Genomic DNA, 19,732 nt, shown 5'->3' with positions numbered 1-19,732 from the left:
TTACACAATGTATGTATATATTTATATATGATGAAATTAGAGACATAAAATTCTGTATTATGCATATTATTATTATTATTGCAGCATGTATCATTATGAGACAATGACTTACTTTGATATGGGATTCACACTGGCCTCAACTATTGATAAACATTTACAACATTTTATATTATCTGGAAATTCTTGTATACCTAGAATGAGAAAACAGATTGTTACGAAGGATAATCACATTGCAAAAAACAAAAGTATAAAGAACAGCTGGGTACATTTACTGTATTACATATCTTTAATTAGACCGAAAACCCCTTTGTATAGAATATAAATGCATATAGATAAAGGGATCATGATGAATATGGAATGTGGGGGCTCACAGCGCTAATTCCTTTACATCAGTGGTGTCAAATTCGGGCCCTCCAGCTGCTGTGGGACTACATATCCCAGCATGCCCTGCCACAGTTTTAGCATGCTCTAATTTGAAAACTCTGGCAGTGCATGCTGGGATGTGTAGTTCCACTTCAGCTGAAGGGCCCGAGTTTGACAACACTGCTTTACATTCTCATATTTACTACTGTGCTTCTAATTTTGCACAATTGCACAAAGGTGTCGGACACCAGAGGAAATATATTACGGCTTAGGTCCTTATTCAATTAGAGGCGATAAGCCGCAATCGGTGAAAAAGATTCGCCTATTGCCGTTTTTCGCCTGTTCGGAACTTATCTCCAAATTCAATTCCAGACGGAATTCGCCTGAGCGGAAGCTCAATACAATGTAATAGGCGAAAAAGTTTCTCCACAGAATAGCAGGTGAAAAAAAGGGCAAAATTTTTAATTTGGGGAGCAAACGTGGGGAAACGACCCAGAACCCTTGGGACAGGCCCAACAAAGGACAAATCTGGCAAAAAAAAAAAAAAAACTATAAAAACATCCTAAGAGCACCTCAAAAAATTATCATTTAATTTTTGAAGCGAAAAAGTAAAAAGTGGGGGGACAAGCATTAAAACTAGTGAAATAGACTTCTTGGGGGTCTGCAAAGATGGGTCAGGTGTTTTTGGGATTGCAGGTACATGTAGCAGGTGCGTTTTTGACATTTTTTAAGAGTTCACTTTTTCAAGTGCCAGAAATTTGACTGCACTACTTATTTTCACCCAAAAAATACAGCTTTATGCCATTCTCACCACTTGTGCAAAGACGCTAATAAGAAACAACTCAAACAACTTAAGTACCCCAAACACTTTTATTAGGGCTATTAGTCCATATCTACATTGATCCCCTATGTTACTGCATCTTATTTTGGGGTGCAGACTGATTTCCCCACTTCTAACGGTACTTTCCGCCTGTTCTGCATTCGCCGCTTTCCGTTTTTCACGTGTTTAGGAATTGAATAGGGAGAAAAGCAGGGACGCGCACGAAAAGTTTTCGCCTCTGAAACAGAGAAGGAGGCGGAAAGCCAGACAGGCGAAACTTCTCCGACTTTTCGCCTCTAATTGAATACGGGCCTTAGGGCGCACGCTATTCAGGGCATCTCTATTTTTTTTTTGACTGGCCTCCAGGCCGCTCACACAGCTGTGGGTGACACCCACAGCATGTGCGTGCGGCTGGCGAGGGTCGCGATTATCACGATCATCGGGTTTGCGACGAGACCCTTGTGGTAGGGTCTCATCATCGCAAACCCCAGTGAACTTCCTGCTCTAATAGAGTGATGTCAGTAGGGCCGCCCACAAACGGCAGGCATCCCTTCGGGAACGCCTCCGTTTGTGCAACCACCCCCCCTCCCCGCCTAGAAAATGGGGCGAGCTGTCGATCAACATCGACAACCGCCCCGTCTTGTAGCGAGCCTTGGAGCGAGTGATTTCACACTCGTTCAGGGGCACGCACGTGCGCAATGGCCCACCATCAAACCCGCTTGCGAGCGCTATGCGCTCGCGAGCAGGTCTGAATCAGGCTCTTAGTCTGTAAGACTGGACCTTCTCACTCAAGAAATAAATGGGTAGGTCTATTTACATGCATAATATGCTTTTAGATAAAAATATTATTATTACTTATTTTATATGTAGCCACTACGGTTACCCAGTGCTGCAAAGGATAAACAAAGAACACAGTCACGGGGTATCAGAGCATAAATACAATACACAGTGGGAGCATACTGTAAGTACCCATCATTACTACCACACCACAGACTGGGTAGGACAAGTAACAGACAGGCGCAGGGCAACTCGCTGAAGCTCGCAGGAGCATACAGTGGCGAGTCGTGGATGGGAGTCAATTCAGTACTGTGATCCTGCACCCAATGTATGGGTGAGCACAGGGGCGTAGCTAGAACTTAGCGGGCCCCACAGCAACATTGTCAAAGCAAATTTTGAAAGCCACTGATTCCCTTCCCCAAGTCCCAGGTTTTCCTTCAACAATCATTGACTTTAAGTGCTGCAGCTTCTGCTGGAGTCTGCAGACTGATACCCCTTTTACACCAGAGCTAAAACCTGGGTTATTGCAGGGTTAACCCGGGTAGCTCCTTGGTGTAAAAGGGACCAGGGTTGGATTCGCGGATCGAATGACCCGGCAATCCAACCCAGGTAACTTGTAGGGTTTTACACGGGAACAACCCGTGAAACCCTGCAGTGTAAACAGGTTCCCCGGGTTATTTGTCCTGGCTCCCGTTTACAGCATGGGGACTTCTCGGCACTTGGAAATGATGTCATCCTCAAGTGCAAGGCGAAGTGTTCCACTGCACCCGTGTGTAGTGTGAATGGCGCCGATCTGGGAATAATCCGGATCGGAACCGCAGTAGAAAAGGTCTGTCCTGGGTCTGACCTGTTTTGGAACTGTGGGCCTGATTCAGACCCACTCGCGAGCGGCTGTCCGCTCACAAGTGGGTCGATGGTGTGCACTGCGCATGCGCATGACGGAGGGAGCTCCGTCGTGCGCATGCGCGAGACGCAACGAGCGAAGGACTTTCCTTCGCTCGTTGTGTCTGATCAAAGGGGGCGTGCTGTCGATGTTGATTGACAGCACGCCCCCTTTGGTGGGCGTGCCGGGGGCATGCCTGCCAGACGGAGGCATTCCCAAGGGAACGCCTACCGTCAGAAGCCGGCCCCACTGACATCACTAGTGATGTCAGTGGGAGTGATTTTGGCTCTGATAGAGCCAAAATCACTCCTGGCCTTGCGGTTGAGAAACTGAACCGCAGGCTTCTGCTCGCACTGGCGATGGTCGCGATGGTCAAGACCATCGCGACCATCATCCTGCACGCTCGTATAGGCTGTGGGTGGTGACCCACAGCTATACGAGCGTCCAGGAGGACGCTCCATATTTATGGAGGTGGGCCCTGATTCAGAGCGAGCGCTCTGGTCAGAGCATCCGGCTCTGAATCAGGGCCTGTGTTCCAAATCTTGAGTCAGACCCAGGATTTAGGTGTAAAAGCAGTATTAATGTGTCTGAGAGAGAGTGCACAGCGCTCACCTTGTACAGTGGTCCAAAGCAGTGCACTCTTTCTGCGTTGCGTTTGGCCGCATATCTGGCTCTACCTCCTGTGACATTTCACGGTCAGTCCATCCCAGCAGGACCGGCTACTCTAATCAGGGATGCCGAGAGGAAATGGGTGGTTAAGGGTACCCGGGTCTGTCTAGGGGGTCAGGTCTGCCATAACCATGATCACACTCCCTTCTGCAGAGGACCCAATGCACACAATGCCACCATACCACCCCAGCTCTAATAAAATTGTATAAAGAGCATGCCCAGTGTGAAGAATGGACCTTAAAGTACATTTGCAGCCTTAATTTTTTTACATTGCAGACCAGCATTGGAGAGCATGGCATATGTGCTTGGAGGAAATGAGTAACTGCCAGTGCAGGTGCAGTGTGACAGTTGATCCTCCGACTCACTGCTCTTCCGTTGGAGCCCGGCCTGCCCCCCACTGGTGCATATCAGCCTGTGCCTGCAGAACAGTGCAGTTTTAGGCTCTGGAAAACATCCTGAGCGTACTTGCTTACACCAAAATTTTAAATCAGAGCCTCCACGGCCTACTTGTTGGGCACCATGTAGATCTCCATGGCTCTGATGAACTTTAAACATAACCAAAAACCTGATCCTGGTCAAACTACACCACAATGCCAAATTTGGTGGAATAGGTATAAAACTCTGCCCATGCATAAAGGACAAACAAACAGACACAAAAACACACTGTCTCGCTTATATCATAATGCTTTTAATGTACAGAAAGATGTTTAATAGCAACAAAACCTAACACAGTTTCCCTTTTTCTTTTTGTTGGGGTGAGTTATACTATAATACTGTACGCAATCTAATATATCACATCTGCTGTTTTTACTCAGAAAATAATTAGCAATTTTATCACTACTCACTGCCATATTCTTTAAAATTCTAACCTACATTTTAAGTCTGACTTGGATGGCGTGCCCTACGGACAGCAACGCACGACGCAACAGATTTTTATTTACCTCATCTGCCTTTTAAGCTTCTCACAAGATTTAAAAAAAATGAAATAATTAGGTCACAGTTTATCCGATGTCTTAGCACTTTGCCCCCATAGTACATGTAGCACAGAACCGGCCATTTTACAGGCATTGTCATGACAATTCTCATTCAACACAGACTAACACTGAGATCCAGTAACAATCAGTGCATACTAGGAATTTATTACTTTTAAACACATCATAATTAAGATTAATGAATGTATTAGTGCATTCATTTCACTTACTACTTGTAGAGTTATGTAAATCAAGCTGGAATGTGCAAATTTGCATGCTGGCAAAATCATATTGCTCAATATGGGGGCTGGGGTCACACATAAAATGTGCAGCCAAATGTTCCTGTTGGGAGGGAGATGCATCCTTCTGCAGCTCTACTCAAATGCTGAGTGTACAATAAAAAAGCTGTGACCTACAAAAGTAGGCAGTACAGGGCTGTATCTAGGGTAGTGCGGCCGTTGCCATTGCACAGGGCACCACAGGTCAGGGGGCGTTGTTTGGGCCTGTCAAATTTCTGTTTATTTATTATAGTTCTCACTTGTAGCTTCCTCTTATTTCATCCCCAGCATCTCCTGGCCTCCCCTATCTCTTCCCTGGCCCTTCCCCATGAGGCCATGGCCCTCTATCAGGTGCACTATATTATGTCCCTATTTATCCCCAGCATCTCCTGGCCTCCCCTATCTCTTCCCTGGCCCTTCCCCATGAAGCCATGGCCCTCTCTCAGGTGCACTATATTATGTCCCTATTTATCCCCAGCATCTCCTGGCCTCCCCTATCTCTTCCCTGGCCCTTCCCCAGGAAGTCATGGCCCTCTCTCAGGTGCACTATATTATGTCCCTATTTATCCCCAGCATCTCCTGGCCTCTCCTATCTCTTCCCTGGCCCTTCCCCATGAGGCCATGGCCTTCTCTCAGGTGCACTATATTATGTCCCTATTTATCCCCAGCATCTCCTGGCCTCTCCTATCTCCTCCCTGACCCTTCCCCATGAGGCCATGGCTCTCTCTCAGGTGCACTATATTATGTCCTTATTTATCCCCAGCATCTCCTGGCCTCTCCTATCCCTTCCCTGGCCCTTCCCCATGAGGCCATGGCCCTCTCTCAGGTGCACTATATTATGTCCCTATTTATCCCCAGCATCTCCTGGCCTCCCCTATCTCTTTCCTGGCCCTTCCCCATGAGGCCATGGCCCTCTCTCAGGTGCACTATATTATGTCCCTATTTATCCCCAGCATCTCCTGGCCTCTCCTATCTCTTCCCTGGCCCTTCCCCATGAAGCCATGGCCCTTTTTTGGGTGCATTATGTCCCTTTGAAAAATGAGGGGGGCGCCAATGCTCTTTCTGGCACAGGGCACCAAAAAGTCTAGTTACGGCTCTGAGGCAGTATAACTATATTCCAATTATATACTATATACCAATAACCAATTTATTTGCTTTGCCCCGAATTAAAGTTCCTTTCACTACACTGCACTGTACATGCCACCTTTTAAATGGTGCCCTACAGGTGGCCGATGACAATTCGCGGTGTCAGTTCTACAATGCCACTAATCTCTGCATTGGATAGCCGGGGCGGGTCTACATTGACATGATCATGTCGTCAAGTCCCAGACTCACCTAGCTCTGCCCCCGATCCTCCCACGTCCATTGAGCCCCTCTCCTCTAAGTGCCAACTTGGCTGCCTCCTCCCGGCAAGCCGGCATTCTTTCTTTCTGCTTCGCCTCGACATGAGGAAAATCAGGAGCAGTTTTTGGCAACACTATATCTGCCCTAATGATACATCTCCCCCTTAAGTCTGTGCTAAATTGGAATTGCCTTAAGCTACAAGTACATGCTAGGCCTCAGCACTGAGAGATTGGATCATTGTCTAATTTATTCCCTGACTCGGCCACATGGTATATTGCTAGTTCCCAACTCGTCAGGCTGAGGCACAGGTTATAACGGGTTCTAATTAGAGTTGACCACCAATTTATATTTGCAAAGATCTCAGGGGGAGATGTATCAAATCTTTTGGAGAGATAACTTGGAGAAGTTGCCCATAGCAACCAATCAGCTAGAAGCTGATTGTTTACTATGGAAAACTCCACTTTATGGGGTCTGTTTATGAGGTTAATTATCGGGGTTTGAACGGACATTTTTCTAACTCGCCGCGAAATCCGGAGCAATTCATCATTGCTCTGGCGCGGAGCCAGCTGACCCGAAAATCAGCTGTCCCCGCGAACGGCTTCACTGCTCCTTTATGTGTGACCTACAGGTCACATACAGTGCATCCGGAAAGTATTCAACATTTTATTATGTTACAGCATTATTCCAAAATGGAATAAATTAATTTTTGTCCTCCAAATTCTACACACAATACCCCATAATAACAATGTTTAAAAAGTTTTTTTGTGATTTTTGCAAATTTAATGTAAAAAAAAAAAAAACCTAAGAAATCACACGTACATAAGTTTTCACGACCTTTGCTCAGTACTTTGTTGATGCACCTTTGGCAGCAATTACAGCCTCAAGTATTTTTTAATATGATGCCGCAAGCTTGGCACACCTAACTTTGGGCAGTTTCGCCCATTCCTCTTTGCAGCACCTCTCAAGCTCCATCAGGTTGGATGGGAAGCGTCGGTGCACAACCATTTTCAGATCTCTCCAGAGATGTTCAATTGGATTCAAGTTTAGGCTCTGGCTAGGCCACTCAAGGACATTCACCGGGTTGTCCAGAAGCCACTCCTTTGATATCTTGGCTGTGTGCTTTGGGTCATTGTCCTACTGAAAGATGAACCGTCACCCCAGTCTGAGGTCAAGAACACTCAGGAGCAGGTTTTCATCCAGGATGTCTCTGTACATTGCTGCATTCATCTTTCTCTCTATCCTGACTAGTCTCCCAGTTCCTGCCACTGAAAAACATCCCCACAGCATGATGCTGTCACCACCATGCTTCACTGTAGGGATGGTATTGGCCTGGTGATGAGCGGTGCCTGGTTTCCTCCAAACATAACGCCTGGCATTCACGCCAAAGAGTTATTTTTTTGTTTCTCATGGTCTGAGAGTCCTTCAGGTGCATTTTGGCAAACTCCAGGCGGGCTGCCATGTGCTTTTTACTAAGGAGTGGCTTCCGTCTGGCCGCTCTCCCATACAGGCCTGATTGGTGGATTGCTGCAGAGATGTTTGTCCTTCTGGAAGGTTCTCCTCTCTCCACAGAGGAATACTGTAGCTCTGAAAGAGTGACCATCGGGTTCTTGGTCACCTCCCTGACTAGGGCACTTCTTCCCCGATCGCTCAGTTTAGACGGCCGGCCAACTCTAGGAAGAGTCCTGGTGGTTCCAAACTTCTCCCATTTACGGATGATGGGGGCCACTGTGCTCATTGGGACCTTCACAGCAGCAGATATTTTTCTGTACCCTTCCCCAGATTTGTGCCTTGAGACAATCCTATCTCGGAGGCCTACAGACAATTCCTTGGACTTCATTCTTGGTTTGTGCTCTGATATGCACTGTCAAGTGTGGGGCCATACATAGACAGGTGTATGCTTTTCAAAATCATGTCCAATCAACTGAATTTATCACAGGTGAACTCCAATTAAGCTGTAGGAACATCTCAAGGATGATCAGTGGAAACAGGGATGCACCTGAGCTCAATTTTGAGCTCCATGGCAAAGGCCGTGAATACTTATATACATGAGATTTCTTAGTGTTTTTTTTTTTTAAAGTCAATTTACAAAAATCTCAAAAATTTTTTTTACACGTTGTCATTATGGGGTAATGTGTGTAGAATTTGGAGGACAAAAATGAATTTATTCCATTTTGGAATAAGGCTGTAACATAACAAAATGTGGAAAAAGTGAAGCGCTGTGAATACTTTCTGGATGCACTGTATGCGCACAAGAGCCCCGACGTCCGGCGGAAGGTGCCGGACAGAGGCGGATGGATACGAAAAGATCCCTCTTCACAACCTGGGACTCCTTCCCATAGGGAAGAAGCAGGTAGAGGGAGCATTCACCATCTGAAGATAGTGAATGCTACCGCAATCAAGTTTGATGAATTCTGTTCCCATACTAGTGCATGGGGACAGTGGGCCATTCCGGGAGAGAAAGGTAAGCAGGAGATATCTGTGATACTAGTGTATGGGGACAGCGGGACATTCCGGGAGAGAAAGGTAAGTAGGAGATATCTGTGATACTAGTGCATGGGGACAGCGGGCCATTCTGGGAGAGGAAGGTAAGCAGGAGATATCTGTGATACTAGTGTGTGGGGACAGCGGCCATTCCAGGAGAGAACGGTAAGCAGGAGATATCTGTGATACTAGTGTATGGGGACAGTGGGCCATTCCGCCAGAGGTAGGTAAGCAGGAGATATCTGCGATACTAATATATGGGGACAGCGGGCCATTCTGGGAGAGGAAGGTAAGCAGGAGATATCTGTGATACTAGTGTATGGGGACAGCCGGCCATTCCGGGAGAGAAAGGTAAGCAGGAGATATCTGTGATACTAGTGTATGGGGACAGTGGCCATTCCGGGAGAGGATGGTAAGCAGGAGATATCTGTGATACTAGTGTATGGGGACAGCGGGCCATTCCGGGAGAGAAAGGTAAGCAGGAGATATCTGTGATACTAGTGTATGGGGACAGCCGGCCATTCCAGGAGAGGAAGGTAAGCAGGAGATATCTGTGATAATAGTGTATGGGGACAGCGGGACATTCCAGGAGAGGAAGGTAAGCAGGAGATATCTGTGATACTAGCGTATGGGGACAGCGGCCATTCCGGGAGAGAAAGGTAAGCAGGAGATATCTGCGATACTAGTGTATGGGGACAGCGGGCCATTCCGGGAGAGAAAGGTAAGCAGGAGATATCTGTGATACTAGTGTATGGGGACAGCCGGCCATTCCAGGAGAGGAAGGTAAGCAGGAGATATCTGTGATAATAGTGTATGGGGACAGCGGGACATTCCAGGAGAGGAAGGTAAGCAGGAGATATCTGTGATAATAGTGTATGGGGACAGCGGGACATTCCAGGAGAGGAAGGTAAGCAGGAGATATCTGTGATACTAGCGTATGGGGACAGCGGCCATTCCGGGAGAGGAAGGTAAGCAGGCGATATCTGTGATACTAGTGTATGGGGACAGCGGGCCATTCCGGGAGAGAAAGGTAAGTAGGAAATATCTGTGATACTAGTGTATGGGGACAGCGGGCCATTCCGGGAGAGAAAGGTAAGTAGGAAATATCTGTGATACTAGTGTATGGGGACAGTGGACCATTCCGCCAGAGGTAGGTAAGCAGGAGATATCTGTGATAATAGTGTATGGGGACAGCCGGCCATTCCGGGAGAGGTAGGTAAGCAGGAGATATCTGTGAAATCTCCTGCTTTACATTCTCAATGAATTGCCCGAAAACTTAATTTTTACAATTGATGGTGAAAATGTTCATTTTGATACATCCCCCTGAGACAATAACAAGATATGAGTAATCTCACATATACATCTGTGAATATTTCACGATGACATTTCACTTTTGAATAATTTGCACGTTATGCTCAATGTACCTTTAAAATGACCATAACTATTTACTACTGCTGAGTGCCTCTGGCATAATTTCCATGAATCACGTTAGAAAACAATTCCCTAATAAGCTGCAATGACAATGAACTGAGACGGCCTGATTCATCCCTCTTGACTTTACAAGTATTTTGTTAGGATTGATCATGGTCTAAAAATATCTGCATTAAAATTTAGTCAGTGCCGATTCATAGATGAGGGGAAACGAGGCTGTACAGAAAGAACAAAAGGACAGAATAATCCATTTTCATGACACAGCTGAGGAAGAGGGACAGAAGATGCTCCTACGCTCCATCGCCTGCCTTTAATCGCTAAAGCCGAGATGCCGGAAGCCCTATCTTGATGCCCGTTCCAAACAAACATCTTCCCTTTGTAGATCTGGCTCTGGCTTTTCAATCAAAGCTAAGATTAGATTAGAAGCTAATTAAAAGTGAGACTATCAATTATCTCAGCTATTAGTACTAAACAATTATATTTCCTTGCATGAACTGCTTCCTGAAATGCGCGGTACACGGGTCACACTAGTGAAACACTATCTCCCTGGGTAAAACAAAGGTTTATTTTCAATCTGGGTTAAACTTTTGAAATACTGAATTGTTTCTTTTGATGATTCAGTAAAAGATCTCAGCTGCAGCATCAATTGGCTTCCACCCGCCCCTGAAAATTGACAGGCAGTGAGCCGAAAAGTGGTTTTGTCAATTACTATATATTAAGAACACACATGTTTGACATGTGCAGTAGTGGGCATGTATGGTGTTTGTAGTTCATGTGTGTGGTGTTGCAGGTTAGGAAAGATGAAGGAAACAACAGACGAGGATACAGGACCACTGAGGAAGGGGGTAACTGTTTCAGTACCGCATACAAACTGTGCTATAACTGCAAACATAACTATGTATATCCCCAATCTTTATTATCAATGGCTATATAACAGGGCATTTGTTGCCTAAATACAATGTATGGGCTGAATTATTCATTAGAATCCAACTTCCTAGAGAGTCTTTCTAGCCATGATTTGGGCCATTGCAAACCAGGGTCTAAGATCACAATACGTAACACGTTTCACCATAAATGTCACCATGCTCCATCTGCCCATATCATTGGGAGAAGTGAGTGAGGAAATGAAATGTGTGATACTTTTAAGCCCTTATGTTTCCCTGTCCATTTGACTGTTGCCACCATTTGTTATCCAGATGCAGCCACACAGGAAGTAACCATGAGAGAAATGTAACCTCTCACTTAAAAAGCACCTCATGGGTTAAATTCCACCTCTGCTGGGGACACTCAGGACTTAATTCAATTATCCTGTCAGTGTTCCTTCTATTTGCTTTCCTTTGTTCCTCTCTGGACTTTAACAAGCAACATAGACATGTGGTCATCAGGAAAATGGTTAAGTATAATTACCCAATTCCTGATGGGATACCAACCATCGGGATGCCGCTGTCGGTATTCTGAAAGGAGACATCCCTACTGCCGGCATTACATTGTGGTCCCAAGCACCGTGGGAAATTTGAAGGTTTTAAAGGAGATCACTAAGGGCAGCTACTCATGTTAGTCACTGTCTTTTGCTAAGGGGTGATACTCTGCCAAGGTGCTTTCTGGAACTCTTCACCAGTCCCATGTGGATTTCTACATCAGAAACTCTTGTGTGAAAGTATTTGTGTTCCTGTGTTGACTAATCCCCTATCACCGCTGTGTGGACTAATCCGCTCTCACCGCTGTGTGGAATCAGTGACAGTTCATCTTGTGTGGAATTGCTATTGCATCCTATGTGGACTTATACATTGGGAACTATTGTGTGGAAGTATTCGTGCTCCTGTGTGGACTAATCCTTTATCACTGCTGTGTGGCATCTGAGTTAGTTTCTCCTGTGTGGACTAATCCGCTATCACCGATGTGTGGAATCTGAGTTAGTTTCTCCTGTGTGGACTAATCCGCTATCACCGATGTGTGGGATCAGAGTTAGTTTCTCCTGTGTGGACTAATCCGCTATCACCGATGTGTGGGTTCAGAGTTAGTTTCTCCTGTGTGGACTAATCCGCTATCACCGATGTGTGGAATCTGAGTTAGTTTCTCCTGTGTGGACTAATCCGCTATCACCGATGTGTGGAATCTGAGTTAGTTTCTCCTGTGTGGACTAATCCGCTATCACCGATGTGTGGAATCTGAGTTAGTTTCTCCTGTGTGGACTAATCCGCTATCACCGATGTGTGGAATCTGAGTTAGTTTCTCCTGTGTGGACTAATCCGCTATCACCGATGTGTGGAATCGGAGTTAGTTTCTCCTGTGTGGACTAATCCGCTATCACCGATGTGTGGAATTGGAGTTAGTTTCTCCTGTGTGGACTAATCCGCTATCACCGATGTGTGGAATCGGAGTTAGTTTCTCCTGTGTGGACTAATCCGCTATCACCGGTGTGTGGAATCGGAGTTAGTTTCTCCTGTGCGGACTAATCCGCTATCACCGATGTGTGGAATCTGAGTTAGTTTCTCCTGTGCGGACTAATCCGCTATCACCGATGTGTGGAATCGGAGTTAGTTTCTCCTGTGTGGACTAATCCGCTATCACCGATGTGTGGAATCTGAGTTAGTTTCTCCTGTGTGGACTAATCCGCTATCACCGATGTGTGGAATCTGAGTTAGTTTCTCCTGTGTGGACTAATCCGCTATCACCGATATGTGGAATCTGAGTTAGTTTCTCCTGTGTGGACTAATCCGCTATCACCGATGTGTGGAATCGGAGTTAGTTTCTCCTGTGTGGACTAATCCGCTATCACCGATGTGTGGAATCTGAGTTAGTTTCTCCTGTGTGGACTAATCCGTTATCACTGATGTGTGGAATCTGAGTTAGTTTCTCCTGTGTGGACTAATCCGCTATCACCGATGTGTGGAATCTGAGTTAGTTTCTCCTGTGTGGACTAATCCGCTATCACCGATGTGTGGAATCGGAGTTAGTTTCTCCTGTGTGGACTAATCCGCTATCACCGATGTGTGGGATCGGAGTTAGTTTCTCCTGTGTGGACTAATCCGCTATCACCGATGTGTGGCATCGGAGTTAGTTTCTCCTGTGTTGACTAATCCGCTATCACCGATGTGTGGAATTTGAGTTAGTTTCTCCTGTGTGGACTAATCCGCTATCACCGATGTGTGGAATCTGAGTTAGTTTCTCCTGTGTGGACTAATCCGCTATCATCGATGTGTGGAATCTGAGTTAGTTTCTCCTGTGTGGACTAATCCGCTATCACCGATGTGTGGAATCTGAGTTAGTTTCTCCTGTGTGGACTAATCCGCTATCACCGATGTGTGGAATCGGAGTTAGTTTCTCCTGTGTGGACTAATCCGCTATCACCGATGTGTGGAATCTGAGTTAGTTTCTCCTGTGTGGACTAATCCGCTATCACCGATGTGTGGAATCTGAGTTAGTTTCTCCTGTGTGGACTAATCCGCTATCACCGATGTGCGGAATCTGAGTTAATTTCTCCTGTGTGGAACTATGTGAATTTAGGGCCTGATTCAGACCCACTCGCAAGCAGCTGTCCGCTCACAAGTGGGTCGATGTTGTGCACTGCGCATGCACACGACGGCGGGAGCTCCGTCGTGCGCATGCGCCAGACGCGACGAGCGAAGGAAAGTCCTTCGCTCGTTGTGTCTGATCAAAGGGGGCGTGCTGTCGATGTTTATTGACAGCACGCCCCCTTTGGTGGGCGTGCCGGGAGCGTGCCTCCCTGACAGGGACGTTCCCAAGGGAACGCCTACCGTCAGAAGCCGGTCCACTGACATCACTAGTGATGTCAGTGGGAGTGATTTTGGCTCTGATAGAGCCAAAATCACTCCGGGCCTTGCGGTTGAAAACCTCAACCGCAGGCTCCGGCTCGCAGTTTCGATGGTCACGATGGTCACGACCATCGCGGCCATCAAACTGCACGCTCGTATAGGCTGTGGGTGGTGACCCACAGCTATACGAGCGTCCAGGAGGACGCTCCAGAATTATGGAGGGCGGCCCTCATTCAGAGCGTGCGCTCTGCTCAGAGCGTACGGCTCTGAATGAGGGCCTTAATTCCTGCGTGGAATTGTTTTGGAACTTTGGGCCTGATTCAGAGCTGAACGCTCTGACCAGAGCACTCGCTCTGAATCAGGGCCCTCCTCCATGAAAATGGAGCGGCCTCCTGGCCGCTCGTATAGCTGTGGGTGACCACCCACAGCATATGCGAGAGGCCAAAAAGATGGTCGCGATGGTCTTGACCATCGCGACCATCGGACTTGCGACGGAGACCCTGCGGTAGGGTCTCCCTGCCACAAGCCCTGGAGTGATTTTGGCTCTATCAGAGCCAAAATCACTCCCACTGACGTCACTAGTGATGTCAGTGGGGCCGGCTTCAGACGGTAGGCGTTCCCATGGGAACGCCTCCGTCTGGCAGGCACGCCCCCGGCACGCCCACCAAAGGGGGAGTGCTGTCAATCAACATCGACAGCACGCCCCCTTTGGTGCGAGACCCGGAGCGATGGAAAGCCCGTCGCTCCCCGGGTCTCGCGCATGCGCACGACGGAGCTCCCTCCGTCGTGCGCATGCGCAGTGGGGAACATCGACCCGCTTGCGAGCGTACTGCCGCTCGCGAGCGGGTCTGAATGACCCCCTTTATCCTCTACAGGAACTGGCTCTGTCTGCACTGCTACCAATATGCCTTTTTGCTACATTTACCCGTTGTTCCTGAGTGATATTGATTCCTGTCTGCGGTAAAAAATAAAGCAATAATTTGGTTTAATCTGCTCAGTGTCTGGGTGATTAAGAAAACCCCGTATATTCACAGTGGGATTTGGCTTGTCTAGTCTCCCGGCAATTCAGAAGATCTCACTAGAATTCTGGAGTCTCCTGTACTTTCCGGGAACATAGGAGAGTGAGAATATGTTGTATTATACCTATTGAATCGATCAAATGCATTCTCATGACTATTGTGTTATAAAGTAATGTGTTAGAAAATCATATGTTATAAAATCATAATTCATAAGGTTGTTGAATTAGCTTTTAAATAAAAAAACTGTACAAAAGTTATTATTTTCTAACATAAAATATGTTTTCTTTACATTGCTAACTTTTTCTCATTTTCGTTTTTTAGCATAGCAAAACAAAATCTGTGCTACGAAACGATTTTGTGCTAGAAAAGCCATTTTATATGACAAAACTGATTGAACGCACAAAGCGCTGAATTAAAGGGATACGGCAAATCCGTACATAACGGAGCAAAAATAAAGAAATCATTAAAAATAACGTTTAAAAAGAAGATATAAACCATATAGACAAAATATATGTCGATAGCTGTTATAAAAAGGAGATTAAGGTAAAAGATCAAATTTAGGGCCTAATTCAGAGATAAACGCAACTGCAATTTGCACGCAGATCGAGCGATTATTTGCCATTGCGCATGCATCGCAGTGCGCCAAGGCAGCAGTGTGCCTGCTGTGCGTTCACGCAGACCACAGAGGCCCATTGCAGATTGATTGACAGGAAGTGACCATTTGGGGGTGGAGACAGGGGGTGGTTAGCAAAGCGCAGGCGTGCCTGGCCATTTGAACGCCGTTACGTGGGCATGCATAAATTAGCCAGTACAATTGCATACTCAGCTCTGCGTGGCAGAAGAGCCCCCTGGCCTGCATCAGGTCAGACCTGCAGCAAGGGTAAAATGGCCGCCGATATACTTCGATGGTACCGATGTTTAAGTAGGTATGCGTAGTTGTACGCAGGTGAGAAGACAGTAGTAGGCATTTTTAGGTTCGGGTGATCTTTGCTAACATTAGCATATTTTTGCAACTGCGTTGCGTATGGAGACACAGTTGTGGTCGCATTAGCGTACATCTCTGAATCAGACCCTTAATGCGGGTGATTCAGCAGTGGACGGAATTGCAAGGCTGCATGCAGGCTATAGATATATACGATTTATGCACGCAAGCAGCTTTGCAATTCTGTCCTTGCAAATATGCAAATGCAGCAGGAGGTGTATGACACGGGGGGGGGGTTATGACACCCCTGTATGACACCCCCTGCTGCATTTGTAATCCCAAAACTGCGACCAAGCACTCACTCAGCTGGCCGGCTTGCGAGGCAAGAAAACTGCGTCCGTCAACGCAGTATCTAGCCTTCCCACTCCTGGAAAATGGGTCAGACACGCCCCCATTTCCAGGAACGCCCGCCGGCCCTGCCCCCGCACCGCCCCTTAAATGTCTCTGCCTGTCAATCAGGCAGAGGCATTGAAGGCTGTTTGTGATTATACACACTCACAGAAGAGGTATTGCGCACGCACAATTCCCGATAATTGGGAATCTGCGTTTAGCATTGCACTTGCGTGCACTGTTGAATCAGCCCCTATACACGTTAGCAGAATATTAGAGGATTTTATAGGGTGCCACCATTTTTTATGTTTCTAGGAGTTTGGATACAGAAAATGACAGTATCTGTTGAGAATGTCGACAGCCTGAATGTCGACATGTCATAATGTAAACATGTTCATTATATGTCGACATTGTGCATGTCAACAGTCAAAATGCCGACATATAATTTTAGTCCTAGGTTTAGGATTAATGTTAGGCTGCAATAGGGAAAAAGTTTACTGCTGACATGTACAATGTCGACTTGATGAACATGTAGACATTATTACCACGTCAACATTTTTGTATGTCAACATGTCCACATAACACACATGTAAACATTCAGGCTTTCGGCTTTTAGAGCATGTCGACAGAATGGCGTTGACATTCTGAATTTCCACATATCACACCACACCCGAAAATGACAGGCGAATCATTATCGTGGTGCATTTTGCATAGTAGAGGGCTCATATAATACACAGTGATACAACGCACCCTGAGGGAGTAGCATGCACACGTCAATGTACAACGTACCATTCTTGCTGATATCCAGCTCTTTGAGGTTGACTAAGCTGGCAATAGTTGCTGGCAGGTTGGAGAGGTCGTTGTCGGGCATACTGAGCTTCCGGAGAGCCTGACAACTGAACAATTGCTGTCAAGGAAATAGATTTAAAGTTAGTTCTTGTAGCTGAGAATTAACAGTGTCATACGTATTTACGCGGTTGATGTTTTTTTATTTATTTTTGCATGATTGAGCGTGAATGGGAACCAATATATTGCGTCAGATACAACAGAGGCACAATTATTAAACCTTGTCTTCATTATACAGAAAATGTAATCTCTTTTTTAAAGCTCCCGGGCATTACATGCTGAGATTTAGAATCAATATTAAGTTATTAAATAATAATCATATATCACGTTTAGAGAAAGTGAATATACAGTATTGTTACTGCGCGTAGTTCTAATGTGTTTTTTGTTTCTTTTTTTTTTGTGCTTAGTCTGACTTTATGGATTTGGCTCTGTTAATATTTCTGTTATAAAATGCATTATTTATTTTGATACAATTTTATAGTGTATATTGCAGAACAATTGCAATGCCTGGCAGCAGTTTACAATACTAAACTAAACTCATTTCCTAGTATGACAGAAAACATCACATGCATAAATAATAGATTTGCAAACAAAAAGCTAGATTCAAAAAAACAACAGCACAAGATTTAAGCTAGTTTCCATTTTCTAGCACTCACCCTACTGCATGATGAACATTGAGCTTTCGTGCTGCAGTACAGAAACAGCTTACAAGCTCAGCATTGCTTGAAAAACTGTTCTGTAGGGACAGTAGGTGGCGCTGTTACCTACATCATCACTGTGTAGACAATGGCCCTCATTCAGAGCCGTACGCTCTGAGCAGAGCGCACGCTCTGAATGAGGGCCGGGCTCCATTTTCATGGAGCGTCCTCCTGGACGCTCGTATAGCTGTGGGTCACCACCCACAGGCTATACGAGCGTGCATTTTGATGGCCGCGATGGTCGTGACCATCGCGACCATCGAAATTGCGAGCCGGAGCCTGCGGTTGAGGTTTTCAACCGCAAGCTCCGGAGTGATTTTGGCTCTATCAGAGCCAAAATCACTCCCACTGACATCACTAGTGATGTCAGTGGGCCGGCTTCTGACGGGAGGCGTTCCCGTGGGAACGCTCCCGTCAGGGAGGCACGCCCCCGGCACGCCCACCAAAGGGGGCGTGCTGTCAATCAACATTGACAGCACGCCCCCTTTGATCGGACACAACGAGCGAAGGAAAGTCCTTCGCTCGTCGTGTCTGGCGCATGCGCACGACGGAGCTCCCTCCGTCGTGCGCATGCTCAGTGCAGACCATCGACCCACTTGCGAGCGGACAGCCGCTCGCGAGTGGGTCTGAATCAGGCCCAATATACAGTAGTGCACTATTATTCTATTGTATATAATTCTATGTAATCCCTCATGATATGTTATGAAGTTTTACAGTTACTTGCAACAGTGATGTTAGGCCCATCATCTTCCCATGTGTTGATGCTTGAACAGAGAAGCGTATTCTGCTTCATTTGGGACCTTCTCCTCTGATTCCTGGCCTCATCAAGTTATGGGACTCATACATCTAACCTGGCTGTATCCGAAAAATCCGCTGTTCTGCCAATGCCGGGGAAGGGGGAATCGGAGAAATCCAACATGTTGAACAATCTTGATTCTTGATTCCCCAACTCCATCCCAAAATGTCATGGTCGGAATTGGCAAGTCGAGAATTTTTAACATGTGGGATTTCTTTGATTCCCCGACAAATTGCCTCTCTGCATTTGTGATAACCGCATGGCATTGGCAGAAAGGGGAAATGGTCTTTAGATGTACGTCTTGCATTATATGCGCTGAAAAAGGGGTGTGGTCTCAAAAGAAAGGGGCGTGGTCACACAATAGTATTCCCAGTTCAAATGACGCCACACAGTATCACAATTTTGATTTACATTACATAGTAGAGTCCCTTATTTATGTATGACACACAGCAGTGCTGTGCCCCTTTTACACAATGCCCACAGCAGTAGTGCCCCTTACAGATAATACCCACTGTAGTGGTGCCCCTTATGCAATGCCCACTGTCAGGGCCGTCAAGAGCCGCGGGGGGCCCGGGTGACAGGGGGCATGGCCTAATTGTGGGAGGCGTGGCCATGCCCCCTTAGGGAATAAACGGAAAAAAAACATAGTAGTGCCGCGCTGGGAGGGGGGCGCTGTGATCGCTCCTCCCATAGGCATAGGAGACTGCTCCAGCTGCTGCTTAGCAGCTGCGAGCAGTCTCCCACTGCATCCCAGCACACAGCAGTGTGTGCTGGGCTGCTGTGATGTAGAAGGGAGGGGGGATGGTGCCAGACCAGGGCCCCTGCTAGGCCCGGGTAATTTGAACGCACTCCCCCCTCCTCTCAGCGCCCCTGCCCACTGTAGTGGTGCTCCTTATACAGTGCCTTCAGTAGTGGTGCCCCTTATGCAGTGCCCCCAGTAGTGGTGCCCCTTATGCAGTGCCCACAGTAGTGGTAGTGCCCCTTATGCAGTGCCCCCAGTAGTGGTAGTGCCCATTATGCAGAGCCCACAGTAGTGGTGCCCCTATTGCAGTGCCCTCAGTAGTGGTGCCCCTTATGCAGTGCCCCCAGTAGTGGTAGTGCCCCTTATGCAGTGCCCCCAGTAGTGGTAGTGCCCATTATGCAGAGCCCACAGTAGTGGTGCCCCTATTGCAGTGCCCTCAGTAGTGGTGCCCCTTATGCAGTGCCCCCAGTAGTGGTAGTGCCCATTATGCAGAGCCCACAGTAGTGGTGCCCCTATTGCAGTGCCC

General features: G+C 46.8%; 1 protein-coding gene across 1 annotated transcript in view; it reads right to left on the bottom strand.

Moving 5' to 3' along the window:
* The window catches only part of LRRC7 (leucine rich repeat containing 7), a 419,637-nt gene that overhangs the window by 186,376 nt on the left and 213,529 nt on the right, over positions 1-19,732 (bottom strand). The window contains exons 3-4 of the mRNA XM_088466556.1: positions 16,914-17,031; positions 113-191 (exon numbers count right to left, since the gene is read on the bottom strand). Of these exons, the coding sequence (XP_088322682.1) occupies positions 113-191; positions 16,914-17,031 (197 nt within the window). The remainder of the gene's footprint in view (positions 1-112; positions 192-16,913; positions 17,032-19,732) is intronic.

Source organism: Taudactylus pleione, unplaced genomic scaffold (genome assembly GCF_031769625.1).
Source record: "Taudactylus pleione unplaced genomic scaffold, aTauple2 ptg003505l, whole genome shotgun sequence".
In the NCBI taxonomy this organism is placed as follows: Eukaryota; Metazoa; Chordata; class Amphibia; order Anura; family Myobatrachidae; genus Taudactylus; species Taudactylus pleione.
This window is presented reverse-complemented; position numbering and strand designations above follow the sequence as displayed.